Below are 25,803 nucleotides of genomic sequence, written 5' to 3' on the forward strand. Positions count from 1 at the left end.
TCTGTCTTTTTTTATTTAAAGACAGCATTACTATATTGAATGTATAGCTTGATCAGCTTCAAGCTTAAAACCAACAAGTGCTGCCCAGCAAACTTAGAAAACAATATAAAAAATATCAACCACTGGCTCGCCAAGGAATTGCGTAAAAGCTGAACATAAGGGGCCAATTGGACCTGGAAATTTTGTTGCCGACACATCAAGTAGTATTATGGACAATTTGATGCAGGAGTCTGCGTTGGTTTTTAGATCATCCGATATCAATAATAATGCGGTTTCAATTTTGCTCATGGGTCTGAAGCCAACTTGTCCCTGGGTCCAGTTTCAGATTATTTTCTACATGTTCCAGGATTTGTTCGTAAAAGTAGCTTTGCAGGAGTTTCACTGAGTATGCAATGTTTGAAAGTGGTTGATAGTTGGTTAGGTCTTCAGCGTTTCCCCGATGGGTCTTTAAGGAGTGGTTTGATGTATGCTGATTTGAAGGCTCGTGGCACATTTCCTGTTGCTAGTGAATGGTTTGTTGGAGAGCCGGCTCTGTTGCTTTTCTTCACCAAGCGGGTTGCATTTTTCTGTTGAAATTGGTGGGTAGTTGTTTAGTCTTGTAGATGGTTCCAGCATTGGCTGGTTGGGGGGTGGGGTTTGATGGTGTTTTTGGGCATGATCTTGATCTTAATGACTTACTGGATGTTTGCGATTTTGTTTTTGAAATTGTCTGCAAGATCATCTTTGCGAGGGGGTTGTTGCAGCTCATTGACGTGAACATCTCTTTTTGGGTGTTGCTGTAGTTTTTGATCCATTTTTATGTCTTTTTTGCTTTGTAATGTTGTATAGGTCTTTGGTATGAGACTTTGTTCTCAGTTTTCCTCCATTCATGTTCCAGTTTACTGTTAGTTTTCTTCAGTGCTCTGCGGTGGGGTGTGAACCATCGTGCCATTGTCTTCTTTAGTGAATGGGTGAATGTTTTTTCTGGTGCAATGTCATCTAGTGTTTTTGTGATCCATCTTTTGGATGGTCTCAGTTCTTTCTTCCATACTGCAGGAGTCCAAGATGGTGATTGATGGTTTTATGGCTTCCAATCTGGTGTTTACATCAGTGATCATTATGGATTTCCAGTTTTTCTGAATTGGAGGAATTTTTGGAAGGTTAGCTAGTAATCGCGTTGGTGGGTGGATCACAAAGGGTATTACGAGGTGGCAGTTCCAGAGTATTTGCATTGGAGGTACAGTTGCGACTAGATTTTTTGGTGTGCAAAAGATTGCCTCCAGGGTGTGGTCTGTTCGTGTTGCTCCTTTCACAACTGTTGTAGATGCATTGTTGCTGCCGATTTGTTAGAGTTTTAGGTGAGTCGAAGTTTTCTTCTTCAAACCAGATTTTGAATCTACCAGTATGATCAAGGGATGTTTTATATCGATGTTGGTGATGGCGCCCCCCAAGTATGTCTGTGAAAGTAGCGTATGTCGGTGGTCTGCAGAGGAGTAGGAATGATAGGTTGATTTGGTGGTCTGAGGCAGAAGGGGTGATAAGCAGTTTGGGGTGTTCAGTGGCTGTGCTGTTATCTTTAGATGGTCTTTGTATGAAAATGTGAGACCTTTTTTTCCTCCTCAGTTGGCTTGTTTCAATTTGAAGTTGTTGGGTAGGGAATCGTGTGCGATTACATTGAAGTTTTGAGCTGACCAGGTTTTGGTGAGGAATGGGATGCCTGTCCCTCCATCACTTAGCAGTTCGTAAATCTATATTTTGTATTTTGACATTGAACTGGTGTTGACAAGGTTGCAGTACATCTTTGTTTTCTGGGTTTTGTTTGTCTTTGACGGTGGCATTGGTGATTTCAGTTCATATTGATTCTTTTTCCATCAGATTGTGCCTTCGGATTTCTTTGTTTTGTCATTGAGTAGGTCAAGAAGGTTGCGTTTTGGGTTGATGCTTTCTTCGGCGTCGTCTATTTGCTCGCATTGATGATTCTTTGTGTCTCGCCAATTTTCTGTGACGAATGGTGTGTTGAGGTCGCTTTGTTCAGTTGTACTTCTGTGGATTTCACGTCTGCCTGTTGGGCTTCCGGCGTTTCTCCTTATGTGGTTACGATGCTTGTGGTTGGTTGTCCAGTTGGGTGGGAGTTCGACAGGTAGCACGATAAGCAGTGATTTTGGCTCCAGCAAAGGGGCTCTCTTCCAGGAGGTGGGTAGGATAGCTACTAATTGGTGTTGGTTGGCTCACGGGTGTGGTGGTTTGAGATAGCTGGCCGTGTTCCATTTGGTTTGTTCCGTTTTTGTTATTTCTTGTGCGTTGGTCTTTCCTGGTACAATGCATTTTTGTGGCGTGTTGCCTGGGGCTGGGCTTCTTGTTTGATTCTGGTTTTTTTTGTTGCCCCCCCTCCCGGTCCTATTAGGTTGGAGGTTTGGGTTTTTCCTGGTGGGTTGCCAGTTTGTCCACAGTTTTTCTTCACTTGGCTTTAGATATGGTATATGTTTCCTATTGGTTACAGTCAGATCAAAATGTGCCGTTAGAATGGCATGGTCACTCCAATCATTGATAAACCTTAAAAGGAGGTACATCTAAATCATCAAGGAAAATGTAATCCAACATGGAGGAACTCTCTCCACGCCGCCAGGTATGCCAGGCAGATTCCCCAGTTTGTTCTTTATGGGAGCCCACCAAAGGTAGGAGGCCCACATTTCCCAGCCCCACATACCAAGATATTTCCATTCGTATTTTCGAGATGTACCCCTTAGTGCAACATCCATTTTGCAGATTTCCCACGGAGAGTATTCAAACTCACGATCCGCGTTCAGATCTCCAGCTACCAGAATTCAACCATTCTCATTTTCGAGGGGCCATTTGGTTATTACACGGCACAAAAGACCTCCACTGGTGACATTCCACTATGCCAGTAAATCCACTAAAACCACCCCCCCACGCTCTGGTTGGCCTATTGGTCATGTATCCAATAGCCATCCAAGGTGGGGGTTCAGGTCATCCAAGTCTCCTGAAGGCAGACAGCATTGGCCTCTCAAATCCAAGAGGCAGGCAGAGTTACCCATTAAATGTTGGTTTCCTCTAGTATTCCAGGACTAGAGACAAAGATCTATATTTCTAGAGTCTCCTGCAAGTCGAAAAGCCTGCTTATGGGACAAGTTTCTGCCACAGGGTCGAGATAACTGCGGCCCAATCAATGTCTGTTCCGTGTCTTTTCTAGTTTGGGTTGCTCTACCAACCTCATTGCCCAGCAAAAGGCCCAGAGGGATATTTTCCTTTAGTTGGTTGCCTTGGAGCTCCGAGTTAACCAACTCCATGGACAATTTCAAAGCCCAGATTCCACAATGGCCTACTTTGGGTAAGGATAAGTTCCTTTACCAAGGGGGAAAAAAAAAAAAAATCGATGAATAAAAAGGCTTATATCTCGGTGCCCTCTATCCGGGAAGGCAACCCTGGAAATATCCCTGTAGGTAAACAAAGCTAGGGCTGGGATCTCTGCAAAGATAGTCAGGATATTTGTTCTATTTAGGCAAATCGGTTCCGCCAGTCCCAGCAAGCTCTTCATTCTAATCAGGGATGATGGTTTACTTGGCATGTTCTTATGCCGCAAGATACATTGTGGGGCTCTCAAATGATTTTTATCAAAAGCTCCTTGCACCCCACATTGCGCACTGTTTATGCCTGAGTGTTCATGTTGAAAGGTTAATGCAGCCGTTCTACCAGATCTCTTATTCCTGTGGACAATGTGGGGTAAAGGGTAGCTGGAGGAATAGTCTCCTCCCGAAATTTACCTAACCCGACCCCACTTTCACCACTTCAGAGAATAAGGGTTTAGTGGCAGAAGATGAGCATCCCCGAGCAGGTCCCCAAATAGAGGCAGGTATTGACATACCACTTTTCTCCTGTTGGTCGTTTCCGAGCCCCAAAAGGCCGATAGCAGGATGTGGGTTTAGTTCCAAAAAGGTTGCGACGTTGGAACACACGGTTTTCCCTGGTCCACAACCCCATCCAGCTCTCAAATGCTCAATTGATGCTTGCCCAATGATTTGCTCATTAACAAGTGGCTTAATATAGGGACCTTTGCATGCCCCCAAATCACTCTCACTGGCCCGCACCCGAGGGAAATTACCATCAGGGGCATTATTTGTAGAAATCGTGTTGTTTGCACAGTTGAGTCAACCAATTTGATTTTCAGAGATGTTTCCGGCATCATAGGCCCAATTTCCGGAATTGACAATAAATTAGGCCAGAACAGAGTATTGTGCAATGTTTTGGTGCATATACCACATGGTCTGTTCATTGGAAGTTTCCACTTTTTTAGTCTTATTTTTCGTTGGGTGAGTACCTTTTGGGGGGGGAGAGGGATTCTACATACCTATCACCCTCTTCAATCAAGCAGCCCTCAGACAGTACATTATCACCTTTGGCATAAGCATGGGAGTAATTAAATTCAGTATTATCAGGCTTAGAAAGCAGGATATCATTCTTAATTAAGTTCACATCACATGCAACACCCTCCCCTTTTTGCTGAATGACCATATTTCCACCTGCAACCAGTCCAGTTGACTCTACACTGTCCGAGATTTCAATCTCTAGTGAAGTGTCAATAACTAGAGGGTTTGTTATGGGTATTTGCCCCTCGAGATGCACTAATGGCGCCCCCTTAAGTATAGGTCTAAGGCTGATTTCAGAGCCAATACAGTCCAATTTGCTGTTCATCTCAGCCAACAGTTCTGTACCAATAAGTCTATTTTACTATTGACCTCTGCCATGATTCTCTGAGTTCTTCTATTCAGCCCATATATTATCAGAGTTCCACGAATGAACTAAGAACCACATTCAAGGCTGACAGTCGGGCGAGTTAATCTGATCCTTTTGTCAGGCTCCTTCAAAGTATGGTGCATTCTTGGGGAGCCCCCTTGCTCCTGGAGGTCTCTGAGACTAGTTTGAGCCATGCATGTCTCATCAGACTGAGATTTAGCCCCACCTATGGCATCAATGATGTTCGTTAGTGCTGTTGGTGAACATTGAATTGAAGCGTTGCAAGTCTGTTGTACCACACTTTCCAAGTTTTCGTCAATATTAGGGAATTCAATTGCACTATCAGCACATTCAATGATACTGATGTCTGGAATGTCATTCTGCCTTCCAAAGAAGTCCTGGGTCGTCATTGCAGACTGGTCCAACATGGCATTTCCTCTAAATACTTTAGGTAATTTAACCTCAGTACTGGTTGAAGTTGACTTTAAGATGTAATGATCCATATATCTTTGTCCAACAATTGGCTTGATAGGTCTTTGACTCTTCGGAGTATTGGGGGGGGGGGGGTTATTCCATATGCAATTGCAGCTTTTTTTAGTTATGACCGGACCTTCAGGGGCATGGACAATTGCCTTATGGACGAGTGCCAGATTAAATTGGTCATGCTTGAGAGTGAGCTGTTGAACCTGTTGGCCACTTGAAGGTAGACCGCCCTTCTCTCCCTCCAAGGATTTTCCCCCTTGAGTCATGGGAGTAGGGGATAGCAAACACAGTGAGGTAGAGATCATTGGCTGAACATGCGAGGAGGCAACCGACTTCTCCCAATCAGTAGTTGTCTCCTTATTTTCCAGGGGCTCCACTATTGTGAAGCCTAATTGCGTATTTGCCCCCATTTGGCTCCTCAGCCCAGCACACATAATTGACACAGCAAACCTGGTGTATACTCCATGTACCCAGATCAAAGGGTATAAAAAAAGGTGCCCCACAGTCTGAGTTAAAAAAATAAGAGTCTGCGTGTGTCTAGCAGTCCCGAGATGACAGAATCATACTAATTCCCAGATCAAAGGGCCCACCAGCTGGTGCGAACCCCACATTCTCTGGTGAAGTATGCCCGCTTGTCCGTCCGCACTTTAACTAATATCCGTGGATAAGGGGTCAATATGAGTTGGCTTCACTTTCTCCTTGTACCTCCTCGCCTTAGTTGCAAGTTACTACGCACTCCGAAATCAATATCAGAATCAATTTAGTAAGACGCTGATAGGCGTATCCAATTGGCTGTATGGAGTAGGGCTGCTCCCAAGCTACCTTGTACGCTCTGGGCAGAAGTAATCTCTGTACCCGCAGTAAGACGTAAATTAGCAGGCCAGAGAAACGCAGTATCAAGCACAGTGTAAATAGTGGCACGTTCAAGCAATAGTTTAGGACAGTATTACCTGAGATCCCACAGAGCAGTAATTATTCCAGCGCTGCTAGTAAGCTGGGCCGGCAATCGGCAGCAAACGGCAAGAACAGCAGGAATCCAAACGCCCTTGTCTCCTCAAACGGGCTTCGCGCCGCAAGGGCTGCGATATCTGGAATTTATTTCCTGGTTTTGTGTGGGCGTTGTCAGGCGAGTCAGCAGACCCAGTGATATCTTAAAGGTGCTACGCCCAATAACTGCACTGTGACTAGAACTGGGTCAAAAAGGAATAATAACAGCGTAAGAGCAGCGAAAACAGCATAAATCCAAACGCCCTTGTCTCCTCAAACGGGCTTTGCCTTAGTATTTATAATAAATAACATTTTTATAATACTACAGTGTGTAAGGGTCTTTGACTATAGGTGTGTACCGAGATCTTCAAGAGCTACCAAATGTTTTGAGTAGTTCAGGCCAGATCTAAGAATTGGAACCCTGTACACCTAAACAGTGAATCTTCTCTGGTCCTACGATAGGTGGACTTTAGTACAACTCCCTAACACTGTGCTTGTTCTGTGTGTAACACCCTGGTACTCATTTCTGCCTTGTCATTACGCCATCCCCCATGGGCCTACTGGCTTGCCCTTCTTTCTTGTTGCCCCTTAGTGGTCCATTGCCTTCCTCCAGGTATCTACTTTCTTCTCTTTCCTTGGCCTGTAGCTGCACCCCTTCTCCAGAACTCCGCATTCCCTACGTGCCAACCCCTTTTCCTCTGGTATTTTTCTCTGCCAAGCGCCACTTGTGACCACTTTGGACAGGTCATCTGCTAACCGTGCCACCGACTTTAGTTTTCGCAGTGCTTCATCACCAAGTTATTAGTTGGAAACAGTTGTGGTGCTGGGAGCCCACGTTACCTTGTGCATGGTAATTTTAATGTCAGCCTAGTTATGTTGGGTTCCAATGACCCTCTTCACCATTGCCTTTTATCTGCCGACATCGTGGACCATCAGACACATAAGCACAGTAGGCAATTGGATACGAAGCAGCAGAAGAGAAACAAAGTATCCAAGACGGTTAAAATGAAGCTATATAGCTTAAGCAGGTTCCAGCAGGCCAAGCCAGGCAGGTGGAGGGACAAGAACAGGTCTGTAAGGTTATCATAGGACTAGAGAGGCAACAGAGAGTAGTCCCTTTGGGTCAATCCTAACCAGCATTGCATCGACTGCTTCCTCTGACTCTCCCAGCATCCCTCACAGACAAATGGCCACACTCACTTGTCTGTGGATGCTCTATGCTGCACAGTATTTGGAGTCCAGGACCCCAAAAGGCTGCTCTATGGTAGCCATCTGAAGAAAGGCCTGCGATCCGTAAAGCCTGCAATGCCTGGAAAACAAAAAAGGGGTGACAAACTCTGTTGGCAAAGACTGTTTGTTGATCACCAGAGGCCGTGAGACCCAACCAGGTCTAGGGCATTGGACCATTCTGACACTTGTTCTGAAAGAACACGGTTTACATTTTAATGTGTGCCCTATTGTACACATTCTCCTGCCTAAAATTGCTATACTAGAGATCTTTCCATGGCGTTTTTCTTGGTCCCAAGTCCACAGTGACACTAGACAGGATGAGCACATCAAGCACATGTGATAAAAGCACTTACTTTCGCACACAAGTGTGTATATGGATCTGCACCATGTTATCTGACCGAGAAATAGATCAGATACGAACCGAGCAGAACCCTGAGAACATACAGATCTACTTTACATTGTTCTGTGCTTCATGTTCGGTCTCTAGACTCTGTGCGCCGACGCCTTTGGGATTTCGGCACTATATATATAAATAAATGTTGTTCTGCACAGGGGTGATGGTTACAGGAATGTGTAGTAGTTGTGTGGGCAGGCAGCACAGTGAGCCTCTCAGTGGTTAAGCAGTCTATGGCTGGGGGCGAGCGCAGGGGTGGTGGCATAGGATGGTGTGCTTGAAGAGCAGGCATTTCCTGGCATACAGAGATTAAAAATAGGTTTTGCTCTTCTTGGAGTTGCCCCTTTTGCGGATGACAGCCACGTGACGGATGCCGAGGAAAGCGAGAGTTAAACGGGTTAGCTCGTCACATGGGCAGGGAAATGTGTCATGGGGAGGGTTAGAAAGTTATCTATGGCACAGAAAAGGAGAAGAAAGTGCTGCGGGCTGGAAATGTAGGTGAGCCCGGCAATGAGCTGGGTACATATGGAAGGAAGCATTGTAGGGCCCAGCCTACCCTCCTTCCAGTCACCCAAGATCTCCCTTCCATTTCGTTTACATGCATTTATTTATTTTCACATTTATAAAAGCATCCAAAACCTGTGGGCCTCATAGCGGTGCATAGTCTTCAAATAGAGCTCAAAAGTGAGGGCTTCCTCATCCGATTAGAAGCCCATTATTACACGAGGGGTCCAACTACACTGGAATGCTGGAGCATCTCTAGACAGGAAGAGAATTTGCTCTGGGTTTCAATAGTCCAGAAGATGCCCTGAGAGGGGGCGGTTAGTATTCTGGCAGCAGTACAAGATGTAGAAGTCCAAAGTGAAATCAGGACTACCTTTGGGCCAATGTTTTGGCCGAGAAGCACCAAATGAGAAGTGTGGGACAGATCTGGGCTAACTTTGTCAGTGCCTTCACAGCAAGGGCATTTTTGACTTGGCTGCTTCCCAAGTTCACCAGAAGACTAGAACCTTCCCTCAAGCAGACACTGGAGTTGCATGCAGCACGCGCTGGAGCTTGTAGAATTCTCACCAAAACCTACCTGGATACCACAGGTATGAACCACAACCTTCTGTTTGTACCGAATACTTGCTGGAGGTTCTTGCGAATGCCCAGGTGGAATCCATTTTTGTCAGGCCCGTTTTGAAATATTGGAGGAGAAAAAGCTTCTAAAATAGAAAGAAAAAAAAAAAAAAAAAGAAATTACATGTCAATTTTAAACTGATAATTAAGAAAATTGGTGATTAAGGGTGCAGCTGCAGTAATCCAAAATGTCTTGGGTTCTACCCTGCACTGCATGAATAACTATCAGCTAGTGGCCACATCGGATGGTAAGCATTATTACTGCAATCTGCTGCAAGTCCAGTAGGGAACTTTTAATAAATACATCCACAGATCCTTATCCTCCGGGGAGGGCAGTAAGCCCAGGTTTCTGCTCTGAGGGCCCTTCACCTCAATTCTCCACTGCTCATGTTGGCACCATTTTCGGCCAGCAAATGCCCGAGGTGCTCTACACAGCACCATGTACTACTGGTGTATAGAGAGCAGCTGAGGAGCCAATCTGAAGGCAGGCTCCTGATCAAGCAAGCACAGCTGGCTCACAACTACCATTACAATCTCTTTATGCTATTCCTAAAACTAGTTTCTTGAAGGGTGAATATTTATCACCTGGCATAAGTGGCAGCATTGAAAATAAAGTTGCATAATATTTATTGTGTCCTCCATTTAATTCAGCATCTAACAAAAACAGTTCCTAAACCTCAACATGTACTCAACAGATGGCAAACCCCGTAGGGAGGCCCTCTGTTGGCACAAGCCAACAGAGGCATCTACTGCCTTGGCAACTGCAAGGTAACAGAACTCTACATTGAGACAGTCCAGGTCAAGTGCATTAAGAGGCTTCGTGACATCACATCCTTACCCAAGGTAGATCGGTTTCTGCTGACCAGCCAGCAGTGGTAGCCGAAGAGAAACAGGAGACTGACGAAGAACATGACGGACACAAAGAGAAGGAACAGGATGTGGAACTTCGAGCGGCTGTTTTCCAGCGTCCCCTAGGAAAAGGAAAGAAGAAAGGGCAGCATGTGACAAATGACACAGGGAGATTCCAAGGGACATTGACATAAGCCCCCTTCCACCGCAACACGCTTCCTTTGCTCTATGTATCGGGATCCAATGGAGCCCATGCAGGTCTTCCCTTAAGAAATGGCCACATCATTAGGCTTCATATCCGGCCCACTCATCTGTGGCAGATCACACAGACTATCTTGAAGAAATGAGCTCACATGTTAAATGTTCCATTGTGAAGTGTGTACTCTCGTGAAAGAACAAAATACACAAATATATTATGTAAGAACACTGAAGTTCTTTGGCTCCTAGTGAAGCAGAAATTATCGCCCGAGCCACAATTGATGTATTGCATTTATGTCCCACCCAAACCCAGGGGAACCATGGCGCTTGTACAAGGGAGGTGTGTAGGACAATGAGAGACAGTCAGTAAGGGAAAAACCTCAAGTTGATGAGACGGAAGCAGCAGTCATATTTGTTGAACCACCAAGTTTTTAGTAATCACTCATCAGCATTCTGCTAAAATTGATAATCACGAGCAGTCCTCAATTTGAAACAGCATGCAGCGCACCAGGGTCCAGATCATGAAACGCTTGCATCCGTGCCAAAAAATAAAATGAAAATAATGGATCAAATACACTTTGCATAGAACGCAGGAAGCAGAATTGGTGCCCACGGGTGTTTCCCAATCCATACTATTCGAAGATTCTTGAGCTGGGACAAACATGAAGCACTGTAATCTTTGCGCTACATTTGCTGCACGAAATGAACGATTTTGCTTGAAATGAAGTCACATGTTTATTGACAATGAAGTCATTGTTAGTGTGTGCTAGGATTTCTTGCATTGTTATGTAACTACAGTTTTTCTAAACTTGGCACAAGTCCCATTTGCTCTAGCAAACTGGCAAAACCTTTACACTCTTTTGCAAAAAACGTTGTGCAACAGATTGGGAGAACAATCACTTGCATCAAACAGGTGACCAAGCCCATTTCCTGAATTATTAGCTCCAGTGCAAACTTTAGATGATCTGGCTGCTACTCCCAACTACGCAGAACACAAGTACTGTGCGTGCTTATTTGAGACTATTGGATTCCATGTTATGCCTGTGTGTACATGGGGAGTTGTAAGAAATGGGCGTGGATAGTGTTGTGTGCCGGAACGGCAAACTAAACCACGCGTATGATCTATTTCCATTTGCTTCAGGCAGTTTAACTAAAATATAGATTTTCTTTCAACGTTGTTGCTTTGCAACACAAGTAATATTTTTCCAGGAGGAAACCTAGAATCTGCTCTCCCATCACAGAATCAATTTTTACAATGGAAACCCATCTGCTCATTTTTTTTACTACTGTAATGTCTGCATGTCCTTTAAACCTCTAACCATTAGCTCTTACATCTTTTACAATTTTCTTTTATGTTCTTAAAAGTAAAATGTTGTCAAATTCTATATTTATGTTATATGAGAATTGCACTATAGTGTCAGATTTTGGGCTGGTTCCTCCATATTCTCAATGAGTGACCACTGGCTCTCTTGATTTAGATTTGTATGTCTGGGAAAGGAGACAACTTCTTTGTTACATTATGTTATAGGGAATTATACTGTGCTCTGCTGTCATTTGCCTGATATCCAGGTGGTGTGAGAAACCCGAAGGTGTCTCACTTACTAGTCCCTGGGGGATGTCATCCAGGTGGCCAGAACACAGCCATCGCTATTGGATCCAGTTCCTGGGGATGGACCAATGGAGGATTATCACCTGGATGGAGGGGGTGGGGAATCTTTGGGGAGTGTAGAGGGGACACCGACGGGCAAGACGCAGTACCCCATTCCCTGATACACCCCCCCCATCCAACCCTGTAGGATACAAAAACTATACCCGCCACCCCTTTTTCGACAAATACTTTCTTACACTGTAACAGACAACCGACTAACACCAGAGACGTTTACCTGCCATGTCCCAAAACACGCGTCAGGCAGAGTCAGGCAACTGAGAACAACGCACACATGATGGCCCTTTACCTTCAGGTATAAAAGGCGAAGCACAAAAGCATACTTGGAGCAAGACCAAACGCACAAGTAAACAGCTACACCTAACCCGGCAGTTCAAACGGAGGAGAAAGGCGGCAAGACCTGGAAGGACGACGAAGGGGGAAATACCCTTGCCCTTTTCAACTCAGACCTGCGAAGCCTCCGAAAGGGAAATCATAAGACCGGGAGTTACAGCTGGCGTGTGGAGGAGCAGATGTCAATGGTACACGCGGGCCTCCCGCATTAATAGCACAGGCGGGGAGGCGTGCTGGCTACCGTGGTACCGACCTTGACCAAGACCAGCAACAAGTTCAACACACCCAGTGAGTCAGAGGAAGCTGATGACAAACCGACGTGTGCTGAGCCAAAGGTTGCAGGTGGCAACATTTGATGAACGCAGGAACCTGAATCAAAGAACTTGTGGGTATGCAAACCTTTGTGAAACCCCAGAGAAGGGCCAGCTGCAGAGTGGCTCAGTCGAAGGACTCTCGCTGGCCCCTTGAGTGTTGAAAACTGCAAGCACCAGAAGGGCCTAGGAAAGGGGCGACATGAGATGTCAGAGTGGTCCTACAAAATGCACATCAAATCCTTTGTACAATCGAATGTCTCCGACTCATGGCTGAGAGAAAGCTAGGGGAAGGGTACTCTGCTTTCTGAGAAGATTGTGAACTGTGAAATAAGGCGAGTGTGAACCCGAAAGAGGGATGCTGAAAGAAAGCTAGGAGAAGGGATCCAGCACTTTCTGATGAAAATAAACAAATCTCAAACTGTGTTGAAATTACATGAACTGTGCTAAAGAAGGCCGTAGTGAACCCGGCAGAGGGAGGCCCAACTTGCAAGAAGGATCCGAGCCCGGCGGAGGGAGATCCTAGGTGTTGAAAAATCCTGAACTGTAGTAACACATTCTTGAATCTTGCAAGCTGCATGCGAAAGGCAGTATTGAACCCGACAAGAGGGAGGCCCAACTTGCAAGAAGGATCCGAGCCCGGCGGAGGGAGGTCCTGGGGCGAAGAGCAATTGCCCAAAGGTACAAGATTACCGAAGGAACTTTTGTTTGTTTGTTGTTTTGATCTATCAGGCCTTCTAACCCAAGAGACTTTTGCAGAGAAGAGTCTTTACCCTTGAAGGTTCTGATATTGTGGAACTGGAACGGTGAGCCTCGTGCCAGAGAGGCCCAGGAGTTTGCTGTGCACAGGAGTTCCGCCTTGTCTGTGCTTGAAACGTGGGCAAGGGAGGCCCAACCATACTATCCTGACTTATTTTGTGAACACTTCTTTCTTTTCTGGTGAACATTATCCCACACGCCTTTTGGTAACTTAGTGGTGAAGATTGGCAATAGATTTTTTTAATGTAGGCCCTTTTTATTTGACATGACGCTACTAGGACTGCCTTATTATTTGATGTCGTAGCTTGCTCCAATCTTGGCTTTAGATTTAGTTTAGGCATTTTTCTCACCCATTATGATGTTCAATAAACACCCTTGAACTGCGATCACTTGTGAATGTCTTTACTGTTGACACCATGAGTTCCTTATAGTGAGGAAAGCCTCAGAAATGCAAGATAGCTTTGCTGTTGTGTTGCCACCTGCAGACCAGAAGTATCCTGAGATCTGTATGCAGATCACTTAATAAGTGTTCCATGGCAAAAGCAAAGGGGCAGTTTTGTCCAAAGTTCTTGTGGTGCTAGAATGCATTTTCCTGGGCTGTAGTGTTTTGCTGGATGTAGAGGTGTTCTGATGTTTTATGTGTTGCAAGATGTATTCACTGCCTTGTGTGGGTGTCTTAGTTGGCTTGTATATTGTGTGTTGGAACATAGAATTAGAGTGTCAATGCAGGGAGCAATCTCAGAACCCAATGGGCAGTTTGGGGAGGGGAACAAATACACCTAGAAATATATAAAACAAATCATAACATGATATAGCAGGCCATGAAAGTCATCACAACTCATTAGAGGTCATAGCCTAAAAGGCCTTACAAGGCAAAAAACCTGGTGTCCTCCCTGCACACATGCAACAGCCCCCTTCTCTTTTTTTGCATTGCCAGTGTCAGCCCTGTGTTTCTCTCCCTCTCTCTCAGATGCCTTGTTTCCCCATGTGCAACAGGATCGGGGAATTGATGTATGAGGGAAGGGGGCAGTCTGGGGATACCATTCATCAAGAATAAGCCAAGTATTAGGGTTATGGGAGACCAGAACTTTTGTTTCAGAGTAAGGTCTGATTGGGGTATAAATAACCCAGGCACCTGTTTCACCTTCCTTAGTATGCTGGTTTGTAGGCTGAGTGTGTCTAAACCTCTCCAACTTGCTCAGGTGCTGTGGTCTGTGACCAGTAAGGACTGTTGCCTGGGAGAACAAAAAATGAATTTGTCAAGCAATCTGGGTACGAGCTAGAATCCCTGACCTTTTATCCCAGAAATCTACCCCTGTGTCTGCCACACAGCCTCAAACTCGTCTAATAAAGTGTACACAGCCACAGTGCAAAATGATTCCTCCCCGAACCCAGTGATCTGGTGTTGCAGCAGCTCCAGAACTTCGGTTTCAGTCAAGGTCCTGCCCAAAGTGCAGCATAGAGACATCCACGATCTCCAAACCATGAATAAGGGCGACTCATGCCTCCTCGTCCTCCTTGACCTCTCGCCTGCATTCGACACAGTGGACCACCGCATCTTTCTCTCCCTACTTGCAGACAGTATGGGATTCTCTAGCACTGTCATGAATCGGTTTACCATCTAATCCTCAGGCAGACACCAGGCTGTGCAGATGAACTTGTTGCATTCCAACGGACTCCGGCCTCCTGCGAAGTTCCCCAGGGGCCATCCTCTCACCAATTCTTTTTAACCTTTACATGGAGCCTCTGGCCAGATCCAAATATAGCCATCTACTAATACGCACACGATACTCCGTTGTATATTAGAGGCAATAGCAGGCAGGACCTAATTAATTAGTCTCCGCAATTACCTAGCCATCATCCAGTCCTGGATGTCAACTGCCTACTTCAAACTAAACCCATTGAAGACTGAATTCGTCCTCACCAGTCCACCCGCTAAAAAACAACTTGCCCAATAATGACTCCATGATATGCTCCTAGAAGGATTTGATCAACAACTCTGCAAAATTCTTAGGTTTAACCATTGACAGCCATCTGTCCTTCCAAAACCACATAGCGAAGAAGGCCCAAATAGCCTGGCTCAGAATCTCTAACCTACGAAAAAAATCAAATCCTTCATCCTGCTGCAGGACTTCCGGACAGTAGTGCAGGCCTTTGTGACTTGCACATCGATGGATGAAATGCTCTCCTAACAGGGCTCTCAGCTGCTCAATTGGCTCAGCGAAAAGCAGTCCACCACGCTGCAGCACGCCATATCACGGGAGCACAGAAATTGGACCATGCTATGCAAACTACATTGGCTTGCACTCCAAGCCAGGATACTGTTCAAGACTGCATGTATCATCTACAAAGCAGTCACGAGTAGCACACCAGTGTACTCCGCGGCTAAGCTCCACATATCTGGTGGCATACGCTCCTCACGCAGCCAATCGACCAACCGGCTTATATCACAACTCATTCACAAAGAAAGGACCCATAAACAATCGTTCTCTTGTCATGCAGCCACCCTCTGGAACTCTATCCCAGTGTCGGTTCGGCATGCCCCCACAATTCTCCAATTTCGCAAAGCTCTCAAAACATGGCTCTTTCAACACCTGACCAAGGACTAATTCCAATGGATGCACATATCAATGCACAGACCTCACGGTACTGCGCTGTTAAAAGATGCCAGCCCAAAAATCGGCTACCCACACTCTGTACATCGCTCCACTGCTCTTGAGCTAGGTCAGCGCTTTAAACAATAAAATAAAAATGTTTATACCCTTAATGTGTTTCTTCAGGATGAGATGGAAGAGCAGTAAAGCTGAAAGATGGAGTCCTGAAGCCTCAAATTGCCCCACAAAGTCGGGGGCACCATCCTGTCTCCTAAAGGCGGTGCTGCAGCTGCAGTAAGGTGAAAGAAGCATGCTGATAGTAAAAGAAAAGTGGCTGCGGTGGGGAGGAATAGTAGCGGCCTCTCAGTAACAATATTGAATTTGCAGCATCTCCAGCCCCTTAATAGGTTCTTTACCCGCGCTCCTTAGAAAGTTTTGAGAACAAACTAAATTTAGATTCCGTCTGACTGCTTGAGGGTGCTTTCAGAGAAGGATTGCATACAAAGATTCGGATGAAAGTAGTTCCAATGAAATATGTTCACAAATAAGTATAGGACCTACAATGGTGTTGCAATGCTTTTAGAATGTTTTAACACCAGAATCAGGTTGTGGCATACTTTGTGTTCTCGGATGCTTGGGCATAGTCTTCAGTGGGAATCCTTCATAGATGCTGTTGCAATAGTCTGCTACAGTCAACACAATGCAAGGTGGCAACAACAGCAGTTCTAGTATCCCACAGACAAGCAAACTCTTCTTGACAATGTTTGCCCATGTGAATGGTCACTGCCCGATTCTTGAACTTTCGGGACAGAATATGCAGGAGAGAGCCATTAAAAAAGATGGCCCCATCAATTGGCAATGTGGTAAGATTGTCATACCGAACAGTTAGACCTCATTAATTGTTGCACAAAGTCTTGCAGTATTGATGTTTTGGTAGTCCAGCAGCATACAATGCCCTGAATTAGAAAGACAGTCTAAAATTGGATAATAAACGTCAGATTAACTCATTTTTATGTGCAGCGGTGTCGTGAGCATACGTTTGGTAGTCAATACTTTAGCAATAGAGGACTTTCATGAGTTGGGTCATGCAGAATGTAAAAAAGGATCAGCAATAGGCACGACCTTTGGGCACACAACTGGAATCAATCATGGTCACCAAGAGGAAAGAGTCCACTTTGATCTTTCAAGTCCCTTTCTGGCTCAGCCTTGGCAATCTAGCTGCACCTCACAGACAAGGCTGAAACATGTCTGAATGTTGAATTCCCAAGCACAGGCTGACTGAATCCACTGGTCGCAGGACCAACACTGATTTACGTATGTTTGGTCCCCTTCTGCAATGGTGCAGATGCGATAGAAAATATTAAATGAAAGCTGCCTTTTAGGAGCTTTTTCAGAGCCACTATTGGAGTAGGGTTCTGGGAAGCCAACTTTAGCGGACCATACAAAGGTTTGCCGAAAAGCCTTTACTTACCTGTCTTGGTAATGCAGAGGAGCAGTTAGGCTTAGACATAGGAGATCAGGAGTTTGGTGAAAAATACAATTATGATACACAAGAGCTTGACAGACACTTGTGTTGATCCACACAGGTGAAGTACAAAAATACAGTACCGGTCCTCGACAGCTGGAATGTCGAGTGACACGCAAGGCATGGTTTGCCCTGATGCGAGCCTTGTGGTCTCGTTGAGACACCTGCTAGATTTATTTCTGCAGCTCTTCATTGACTCAATCACTGCTAGATGGAAACCAGGCTGCCCATACACAAGTTTTACAAAAACATTGGACTCCAAACCAATAGAGACTTCCATCCCCTGCACACCTTTGTCCTGTACAGACAGGCAATATTTCAAACATAAGCTTTAATAAATCTGACTCCGTTCTAAATAGAGAATTTCCAATTCAATGACAGAATTATTTATAACCACATATTAACAACTCATGGTCCTCAATTTCGTTGAAATCATCTTTCACATTTTCAATATTTTCAAAGTTAAAACACCCAACGCGTTTCGGGAGGGAAGTCCCTTCTTCAGAGGTTGTATACAACATTAGTCAACACCATCAAACTATGATATTGTAGATCAGGGAAACATATCCGCCAAATTAACAATAATATTCAATAAGGCAGAGGGATTTAGTCGCTCATTTTACTCGTTGCTCACAATTGTTCAACAATGGATAATAAATGCATATTCATGCTCACCAAAACATTTTACAAAGAGTCACGTAGTCTATATCTTTTATGTTGTTGCCATAATCGTGCACCTAATGTTAAGTAGAACGACATTCGAAACACATGAGTGGCAAACGTGATCCAAAACAACTACACAAGTTTTTGCCTGAGCCAAGTGCATGATGACATATGTTGATGAGTTTTCTCATCTTCGCTTCTGCAGGTTTCCCTCACTCAGCATTGATTGGCAAGTGGATAACAGTCGCAAGGGCTGGGTTTGAATAACACCTCTACCAATGCCTTCTAGAATTGCAATGGCATATTGTATGTTATTTACAAGACTGTAGCATTAAAAGAAAGAATTCTTAATCAAAATATGCAACTAATCTTGCAACTTAGCCGTCGGATAGAGCCAACTGTGACAGCTCCATGTTATTTTCAAAGTTTTGAATTACCAACCATTTTATTATGTATATTCTACCAGTTTTGATTTTTTTAAATTGTTGCTTATATAGAGTTTGTGCGGCATGCAGTGAAAATCTCACGAGAGCACCCCGACTACCACTGAGCACTATCCCCAAATGTTCTAGGACTGGAGTTTAGAATAGTAACTATCACCAGTCCTAGAATGCGTTGGAAAGGCTTTTTAGAAGTCATTGGTGGGAGGGGGGTGTAAGAAATCGCCTCCCTGCAACATTTTCCAGGCAGGATTTTCACATAGAACCTTTTAGCCTTGTGTTTCTTTTTATTATAGATGTGACAGGATTTGGCAATGGCTGATGTTCCCTGTATATTGCCGCTTGGGGGCGTCCGGTTTTAATCCCCTTTACCATCCAACTTGGTTTGTTACCATACATTAGTTTGTGATCACAATTTTCAGATAAGAAGAGTTCTTTATTAAAATGCTTGCTGTACTTCATTCAGTAGGTGCTTTAGAATCTCAGTTTCCACTGCAGTGAGGAAAGGATGGCTCCTCTGATATGGAGAGGTTAACCTTCAGCAGAGTGAACCATTGCCAGCTTTGGTCACTTGCAAGGTAGGCTACAGATTTTCACAGGGGCGAGTTCTGTCTGCCAGGGCTGAAACATTTCCATAGGGTGTTACTGTGGCTTGATGCATGTACCTCCGGTATGGCAACCCAACTCATATTGCTCTACTCCATTTGAAGGGCCCCATTCTAGAGGGAACCTTACAGTTATTCATTGGACATTGCAACTCATGAGCTTCTGCACCAGCTTTCCTTGCAATGCCTGACTGCATGATCCCGGCAATGAGTAAATGCATCAGCCCAGAGAGGAGTGGCAGGCCCTGGTACTGTATGTTAACATTACCTTTTCTATGTTTCACTTTAGGTATCTGTGTAAGATCACAGATGAGCAAACCTGTTGCTAGATTATGGGATGAAGTCAACACAGGTGCCATCTGCCTTGCTTGCCGGGATATTGACTGGAAGCAGTGGACTCCAAGGTCAGTTATTGTCCGCTATCTCACCCCACAACCTCACTCCACTCCCCCACTGCCACATACCACACCTCACTTGCACACTCTACTCGCACACCGTACCACTCTACCTCACCCCGGTTAATTTCTTTTACCATAATTATGCCTGGTTCATTCTCCCCTTGCTCTGCTCTATGATGCGCAGTGCCCATAGGGAAAAGTAAGTGGGCCAGGTGAAGGTCTGGGTGGAGCCAATGGAAGAATTTGGAGATGTCCTGTTCACTAACAAGCCTGCTGTTGCCCTGTAAAGATTCAACCGGCTTGCCTTAAAGAGAAAAGCAAAGTACCCAATCAAAGTAAATGTCTGCAAGGACATCTCCAAGAAAGCATAATGGATACAGCCTTCGTTAAATAAATCCTAATTATGAAAGGAACGTTTCGGTATACGAGGGAGAAGTACCAGGATGACACCTACAAATTAGCAATTGTGCAAGACAATGACCGAAAGCACTCCTCTACAGTTACCTTTCTAGCACAACAGGTGTCGGCTTGGGTTTGAAATTCCTCAGAATCTACGCCAGTAGCTGAACTAAATCTTAATGATGATCTGGGCACAACTTAAGTGGTACCTCAAGTGCTAGCCCACCAACAAAACATAACTCTGGGAGGCCTTCTCAAAGTTTTGGTGACACGTCCTCACTCCAGATTCCTGTGCAGCGACAAGTAACCACATTGAAAAGGTGCTTTCTTTAGGTATGGAGAGCAATGGGGCAGCAACCGATATGTACATGCACTGTAACAAGCCACCCTGAGCGATACTTTATGAATGTTTTTACCAGCGCCCGGTGACCAAGTAATAACTATACAATACAGAAGTACATACAATACTAGAAAGGACTTGCGTGTCTTAAAGTATGGTAAAGAGTTCAGTACAAACAAAGTTACCTTTAGTGCTACTGAAGGTGGAGAAGGTGCAGAACAGTCCAAGTTGGCAGGGGAGGAATGTTGAGGACTTCCACTAGAGTCAGGGCAACGGAGAGGAGGAGAGGGTGGGGTTCAGGGGGGAGGAATGACAACAGGGGACTAAGCGGACAAGCAGTGGGTCAGGGGGGTCATGGCAAAGGTTTGCCAAGGGTCATGGTAAAGGTTGGCGTGAATCCACCTTTGCATCTGCAAGAATGTGTTTATTTTATTCTTACTAAGCTGGGTGTGGTTACCCACACACTGTGTGCATTAACAGTACTGTGCTACCATATATAAAACCAAGCACAATGCTAACGCCCTTCCGTAAAAAGTGCTCCACTGCACTCAAGCTAGATTCACACTATATCCAATAAAATGCAAGATGATGGTCTCCCGGAGAACATGAAGTGCCACCTTGTTTTCCAACCCATCAAAGTGTGCACACTCTTATGCCACTGCTCAAAGGTGGCCAATTGTTTGCCCAGGCAATATGACATGCATACTGTTCAGTGTCCACAGGTATTAATATTCACTAGCTCATCCTCTGCTGAAATGGTTTTCAGTGTGCAATCGGGTAAGGTGGAGGGGGCAACACTATTTCCTCTGAGCCATGTATTGGGGTGAACCATGAGTTCATTTTGTTATGCTACTATGTTACTGTAGAGTTTACAGTTTACACTGCTGACCATGCCAATCAGTGCCAATGTCCGATATCGCCCCCACCCCGCAAGAAGCTCTGCAGTTTGATGAGGTGCTGGACTGCACCATGTAGTGGGACGCTACCCAACAAAATTGCTGAATGGACTAAGATTCAACTTTTCAACCTGTGCTCCCACCATGTAGTACCCAGTATGCAGTAGTTGTTGTCTGAGCTAAGGGGTTCACAGGAGACTTTGGTGAAACCCTGTCTGTAGAGTGCAACGGATTAGTGACAATTTACACATGCAAGTAGAGAGGAAGGTGGGGATGCTAGCTTTGAAATAGAAATTGTAGAGTGTCCGAAGGGTCGTGTTGTAGACCCCGCACTTGAACATTGTGTCTTCACCTCACCCGCCACCACCTTTTGCACCCAATGCCTTAACCGTATGCACCCAAATATTGTACCCTTTGCGTTCCTAACCCACACACATCAGTCCCCCCAAGTTTCACCATTTACTCATTTCATGCACCGGGTGGCCTTCTCGCCTGTTGGCTATACACACCCCAGCATGAGCATGCAGCTGGCATGGACCCATGACCTTCAACAAACTATCTTAGATAGAGACACATGAAGTGGGTTTTAAAAAAAGGATTCAATATACACTGAATGCAACTTTGAAAGACCAGTTCATAATTTGCGCACACAAGTAAATTATAGGACAATAAAGTAGCTTTGTTTACAGGAAGCTGGACCAGACATACGGCTACATACTTTACCCAGATCAATATGGAAATGATGTGTACACAACATATTTTTCAGCTCAGGAATCCCAAAATGTATCCCCTGGGACTAATAACAAGGATGCAAGCCATGTACCCCAAGTAACGACTGCATCATAAGCAGATATAGTTATACAAGTTGAAGCTGCAACCTGTGCCTCCAATGACCCCCCTCACCATTAACCATACTGGACTCAGACATCTGGAGAGCAAATGAATATAGATTCATGATTAGTTTAGTTGTTCCCCTCCAACTCTAGGGTATGTCTGGGATAATTTCTGGTACGTTCTTCCAGTCTGTGAATGCTACTGTGTGAGGACACGGAATAGTCGTATACTGCACTATTCGGTGACCATAAATCTGCCACTGGTAATAACCCTGCTAATCTTGTCCTGTAAAGGAACAAACAGTGCGCCGGAGAGCTCGTCTCTGCATAATTGCAGACTATGTGATTTGGTACTTTAATTTTACACAGATCATGGGAATCGTTCAGAAGGATGTGTAGAATCTGGCCTGGAGGGCAGATTTTAGGAAGCCACCCCAGTTTCTTTTTTTTAAATGTCTTTATTGTTTTCTTTTAACAACAACAAAACACATAACATACAAACAACCTTAACAAAAATGGCTTATTGGCACTTTGTACGGATCTTGCCCTTCCATTGTAGTTTCATGGTTTCCCCAACGACCTTGTTAGTTCAGTCCGTACCTCCCGTTGGGTCGAGCACCAGGTCTGGTACGCATAATGTTCTATTCTTGGGCTTCGTGCTTGGCCTTACTATTTCGTATATGGACCCTCTGTTTCCGAGGGATCTTCGGAGTTTCCCTCCTCCGGGTGGCCAAAGAGGTCTTGTATTAGTGTGAGCCAAGCAGTCAACTTGTGCGCAGTTTCACCTTCCCCTCTTATCACTGCTCTTGTCCACACCACTGTCTCTGCCTGCGTCCACTTCTGAAGGTCTGACCACCATGCTTCTACGCGCGGGCCCTCCTTTGACTTCCATGTCATTGCCATCCTTCTCTTGGCCGGTATACTTATTAAATCTTTCATCTTCGCCAGATGCGATTCGTGTTTACCCCCTCTCGAGAAGAGGCCCAGTAGGTACTTTTTAGGGTATTCCGCCTGGATTTGAAGTCCGCTTCCTGCTATCTTAAGTCTGATCCCGTCCCAGAACTCTTTTGTATCACTGGGCAGGACCAGAACATGTGTACCATGTCCGCTTCATCCGACGAGCAACGGGGCACCCGCTCTTGCCTCCCATCTGGACTTTATTCATCTTTTTGGGTGTGAGATACGCTCTGTGCGTTATATAGCTGCGCCTGCCTAAATCTTGCATTTCTGGATACCTTTTTTGGGTATCGTAGGGCCCTGGTCCATTCTTGATCGCTGAGGGGTCTCCCCAACTCCTCCTCCCAACGCTGCCTCGTGTATTGTTCCTGTGGGTTTTTGACTTTCAATAGCTGTTCATATAACCTGGAGGTTGTGTGCGTTCCCTCTGCAATGTCATACCATACGTCTAATGCCGTTTCCTCATCCTGGTCTTCCCAATCTGGCCATCTTCTTGTGATGTTTCTCAGCATGCCGGTATATAGGATGAATTGACCCACATGCATTTCATATTCGTCTACCATTTCGTGGAAGTCCGCCCACCTTCTCTCCCTTCTCAGGTCTCCGATTTGTGCTACACCTTTAGCCTCCCAATGTGCTCGATATGTTGCTAATGTATTTGTGTTCCCGCCCAGGAGACCCGCTAGAGGGATTTGCGTCGACTACGGATCTTTTACCCCTTGGAGTTTCCACACTCTTTTCCATAAGTCCACTGCAATGTTGAGCATGTTCGGCAGGGTTCTGAGCCGGGGTCTGTCGAGCCATAGTATTTCCCTTAGATAATACGGTTTCAGTGCTGGCTGGAAAATGCGTGCGTCTATTGTTTTGTCTTCCCCCAGCCATTTTACTGCAAATTGCAGTTGCCCTGCTAAGTAGTACCTCTCGAAGTCCGGTAGTCTGATACCCCCCTCTTCGTAGTCCTTCTGCAGGGTCCTTATTGCGATCCTATTTCTCCCCCCCCCCCATAGGAATGAACGCGTTATCGTGTTTAGTTTAGTGAAAAAGGCCCTGGGTATGCTGTATGGGATGTTTGTGAGGAGAAGCCACCCCAGTTATAGTGAACTCCAAGGAGGTACGCCAAAACCCAATCAAGGTACGTGGATGTGCAGTCAAGGCTAATTCCCAGGAGAGTGAGAGTAGGTTAAGGGGCCTTCAGTGAGTCCACACAGTAAGGCTCACACTAATGCAATTTATACAGCAAGTAAAAAACATCATAGGCATTCTGAATACACTGAAAAATGTATCCAACAGGTAGTATTATCGTACAATATTCTATAATACCCATATACACATTTACCATAGGTTTATAAATACAACAAATAACTTATTCAGCAAAGCAGGTAAATAAATTAGATGCAATACATGATGGAAAGAGGTCATAAGAAGAATGGGGCCTTGTGCCCAAATGTCATAGGAGCCAAAATGTTTCTCATCAGAATGGTGCCTCTGCAGGTAAGTTGTAATGTTATTGTGTTGGTGATAGTTAAAAGAAGTTCAACAATTTTAAGTAAATGTTTCAGGTTACTGAATCCAGGTTTGAAGACCAAAAGTGAGTGGAATGGAATGTATGAGACAAAGGGACCAGTTCCCAATGGGCTGAGGGGGTGCGTGACTGATGCATTGCATTTGCGTACCCCCTGACTGCAATTTTCCCAGATGACTTTCTGGCTCATTTGAGTTTCGCTGCAATCTCGTTCATCTACCTTTGGTTCTGGTGAGAGGTGCCAGGAGTTGTGGGTTCGCGGATACCATCAAGTGCAGCTGCAAAATGCAACCACTGTCGACGAACGATTGCAAGAAACACTGATGCAGCCCCCCTCATGACACATCAAAAGGTTGGAGAAAGGTGAGTCCAGGAGATGGTCTCCACACACAGGCAGTGACAGGAATCCTTCCAGTCGTGGTCAAAGAAGCTGCTCCAGGACAGGATCATCCCTTGATGCTGAAATTCGGGGAGAAGGAGACTTCGGTGACCACCGAAGTTCCGGACTATAATGCAGAATGGCAGCGCTTCTGACGAGGTAGCCCACGAGAGAGCCAGTTAGTCCACCGGGCAGTCCAGAAACACTTGGGAAGTCTCAGAAGGGCAGGATCATTGAGAAGGTGTACAGACTAGTTGGGCACACTAGTACAAGTGCTGAAGCACGGCTAAGGGTCTTTAGAAATCAGGTCGTCAAACACGGCTTCACCGAGCTGGGCACAGGAAGGGATGCTGAGCATCTTCAGGAGTCGTCTTCAAATCTCCATCTGGCTGTTCTTCGAGGGATTCTTGACTTTAGAGATGATCTGAAGAAATGCCTGCACAGGTCCTCTTCTAATCCAAAATCTGAGCTGGGATCAAGTCCAAGATTACCAATGGTAAGCATCTGCATCATTGAAACAGTCAGTTTTGCAATCGAGGACAACTACTGGTGACCGACACACAAACTGAAACACACACACACACGCACAAGGCCAAACAATATAGGTGAAGAAGCAAGCGAAAATCTTGTGGCAGAGCCATTTTAGGACAGTAGCTACGTTTAGTACCCATGCGTGGTAAATGCAAATGTGCACATTAAAAATAATGCAAAAATGGTAAAAATGTATCTGCTCCCACCAGCTTGTCTTTAGGCACACATAAAAGTAACTAAAAATCCTGAGTGTAAAATGCTAGGGTGATACGAAAGTATTGCGATAGTACTAGATTGTAAGATGCTATGTGCAATGTTAAAAAGTACAACTATTCAAAAGGGAAATATAGTTTCCCAGCACTGATAGTTATCAGTTCTCTACATTACAATGAGAAAAAGGGAAGTGAAGCTGAAGGGGTTTCTTCCCTTCAAAACGTCAGAGCAGGGTTAAAAACAGAGCAAAAAGAATATGGGTCCCATAGGGACTATGAAGGGAAAGATGCAAAAAAGGAAATCTTTCATAAACAGTAATAAAGACACAATAAAGACACAAATAAAATGTACTAATGGTTACATTTTTAATGTTGAATTGAATAGTGATTTCCATGTACATAGGCGCTAGCTGGGAGGTGCCACCAAATGCTTATTGGTGACTGGC

General features: G+C 45.0%; 1 protein-coding gene across 1 annotated transcript in view; it reads right to left on the minus strand.

Moving 5' to 3' along the window:
• Window positions 1–25,803, minus strand: part of ZDHHC15 (zinc finger DHHC-type palmitoyltransferase 15) — a 304,005-nt gene that overhangs the window by 116,738 nt on the left and 161,464 nt on the right. The window contains exons 8-9 of the mRNA XM_069612582.1: window positions 9,786–9,918; window positions 8,907–9,033 (exon numbers count right to left, since the gene is read on the minus strand). Coding sequence (XP_069468683.1) covers window positions 8,907–9,033; window positions 9,786–9,918 — 260 coding nt within the window. The remainder of the gene's footprint in view (window positions 1–8,906; window positions 9,034–9,785; window positions 9,919–25,803) is intronic.

This window comes from Ambystoma mexicanum, chromosome 5p, assembly GCF_040938575.1.
Source record: "Ambystoma mexicanum isolate Mex_15411 chromosome 5p, UKY_AmexF1_1, whole genome shotgun sequence".
Classification (NCBI taxonomy): Eukaryota; Metazoa; Chordata; class Amphibia; order Caudata; family Ambystomatidae; genus Ambystoma; species Ambystoma mexicanum.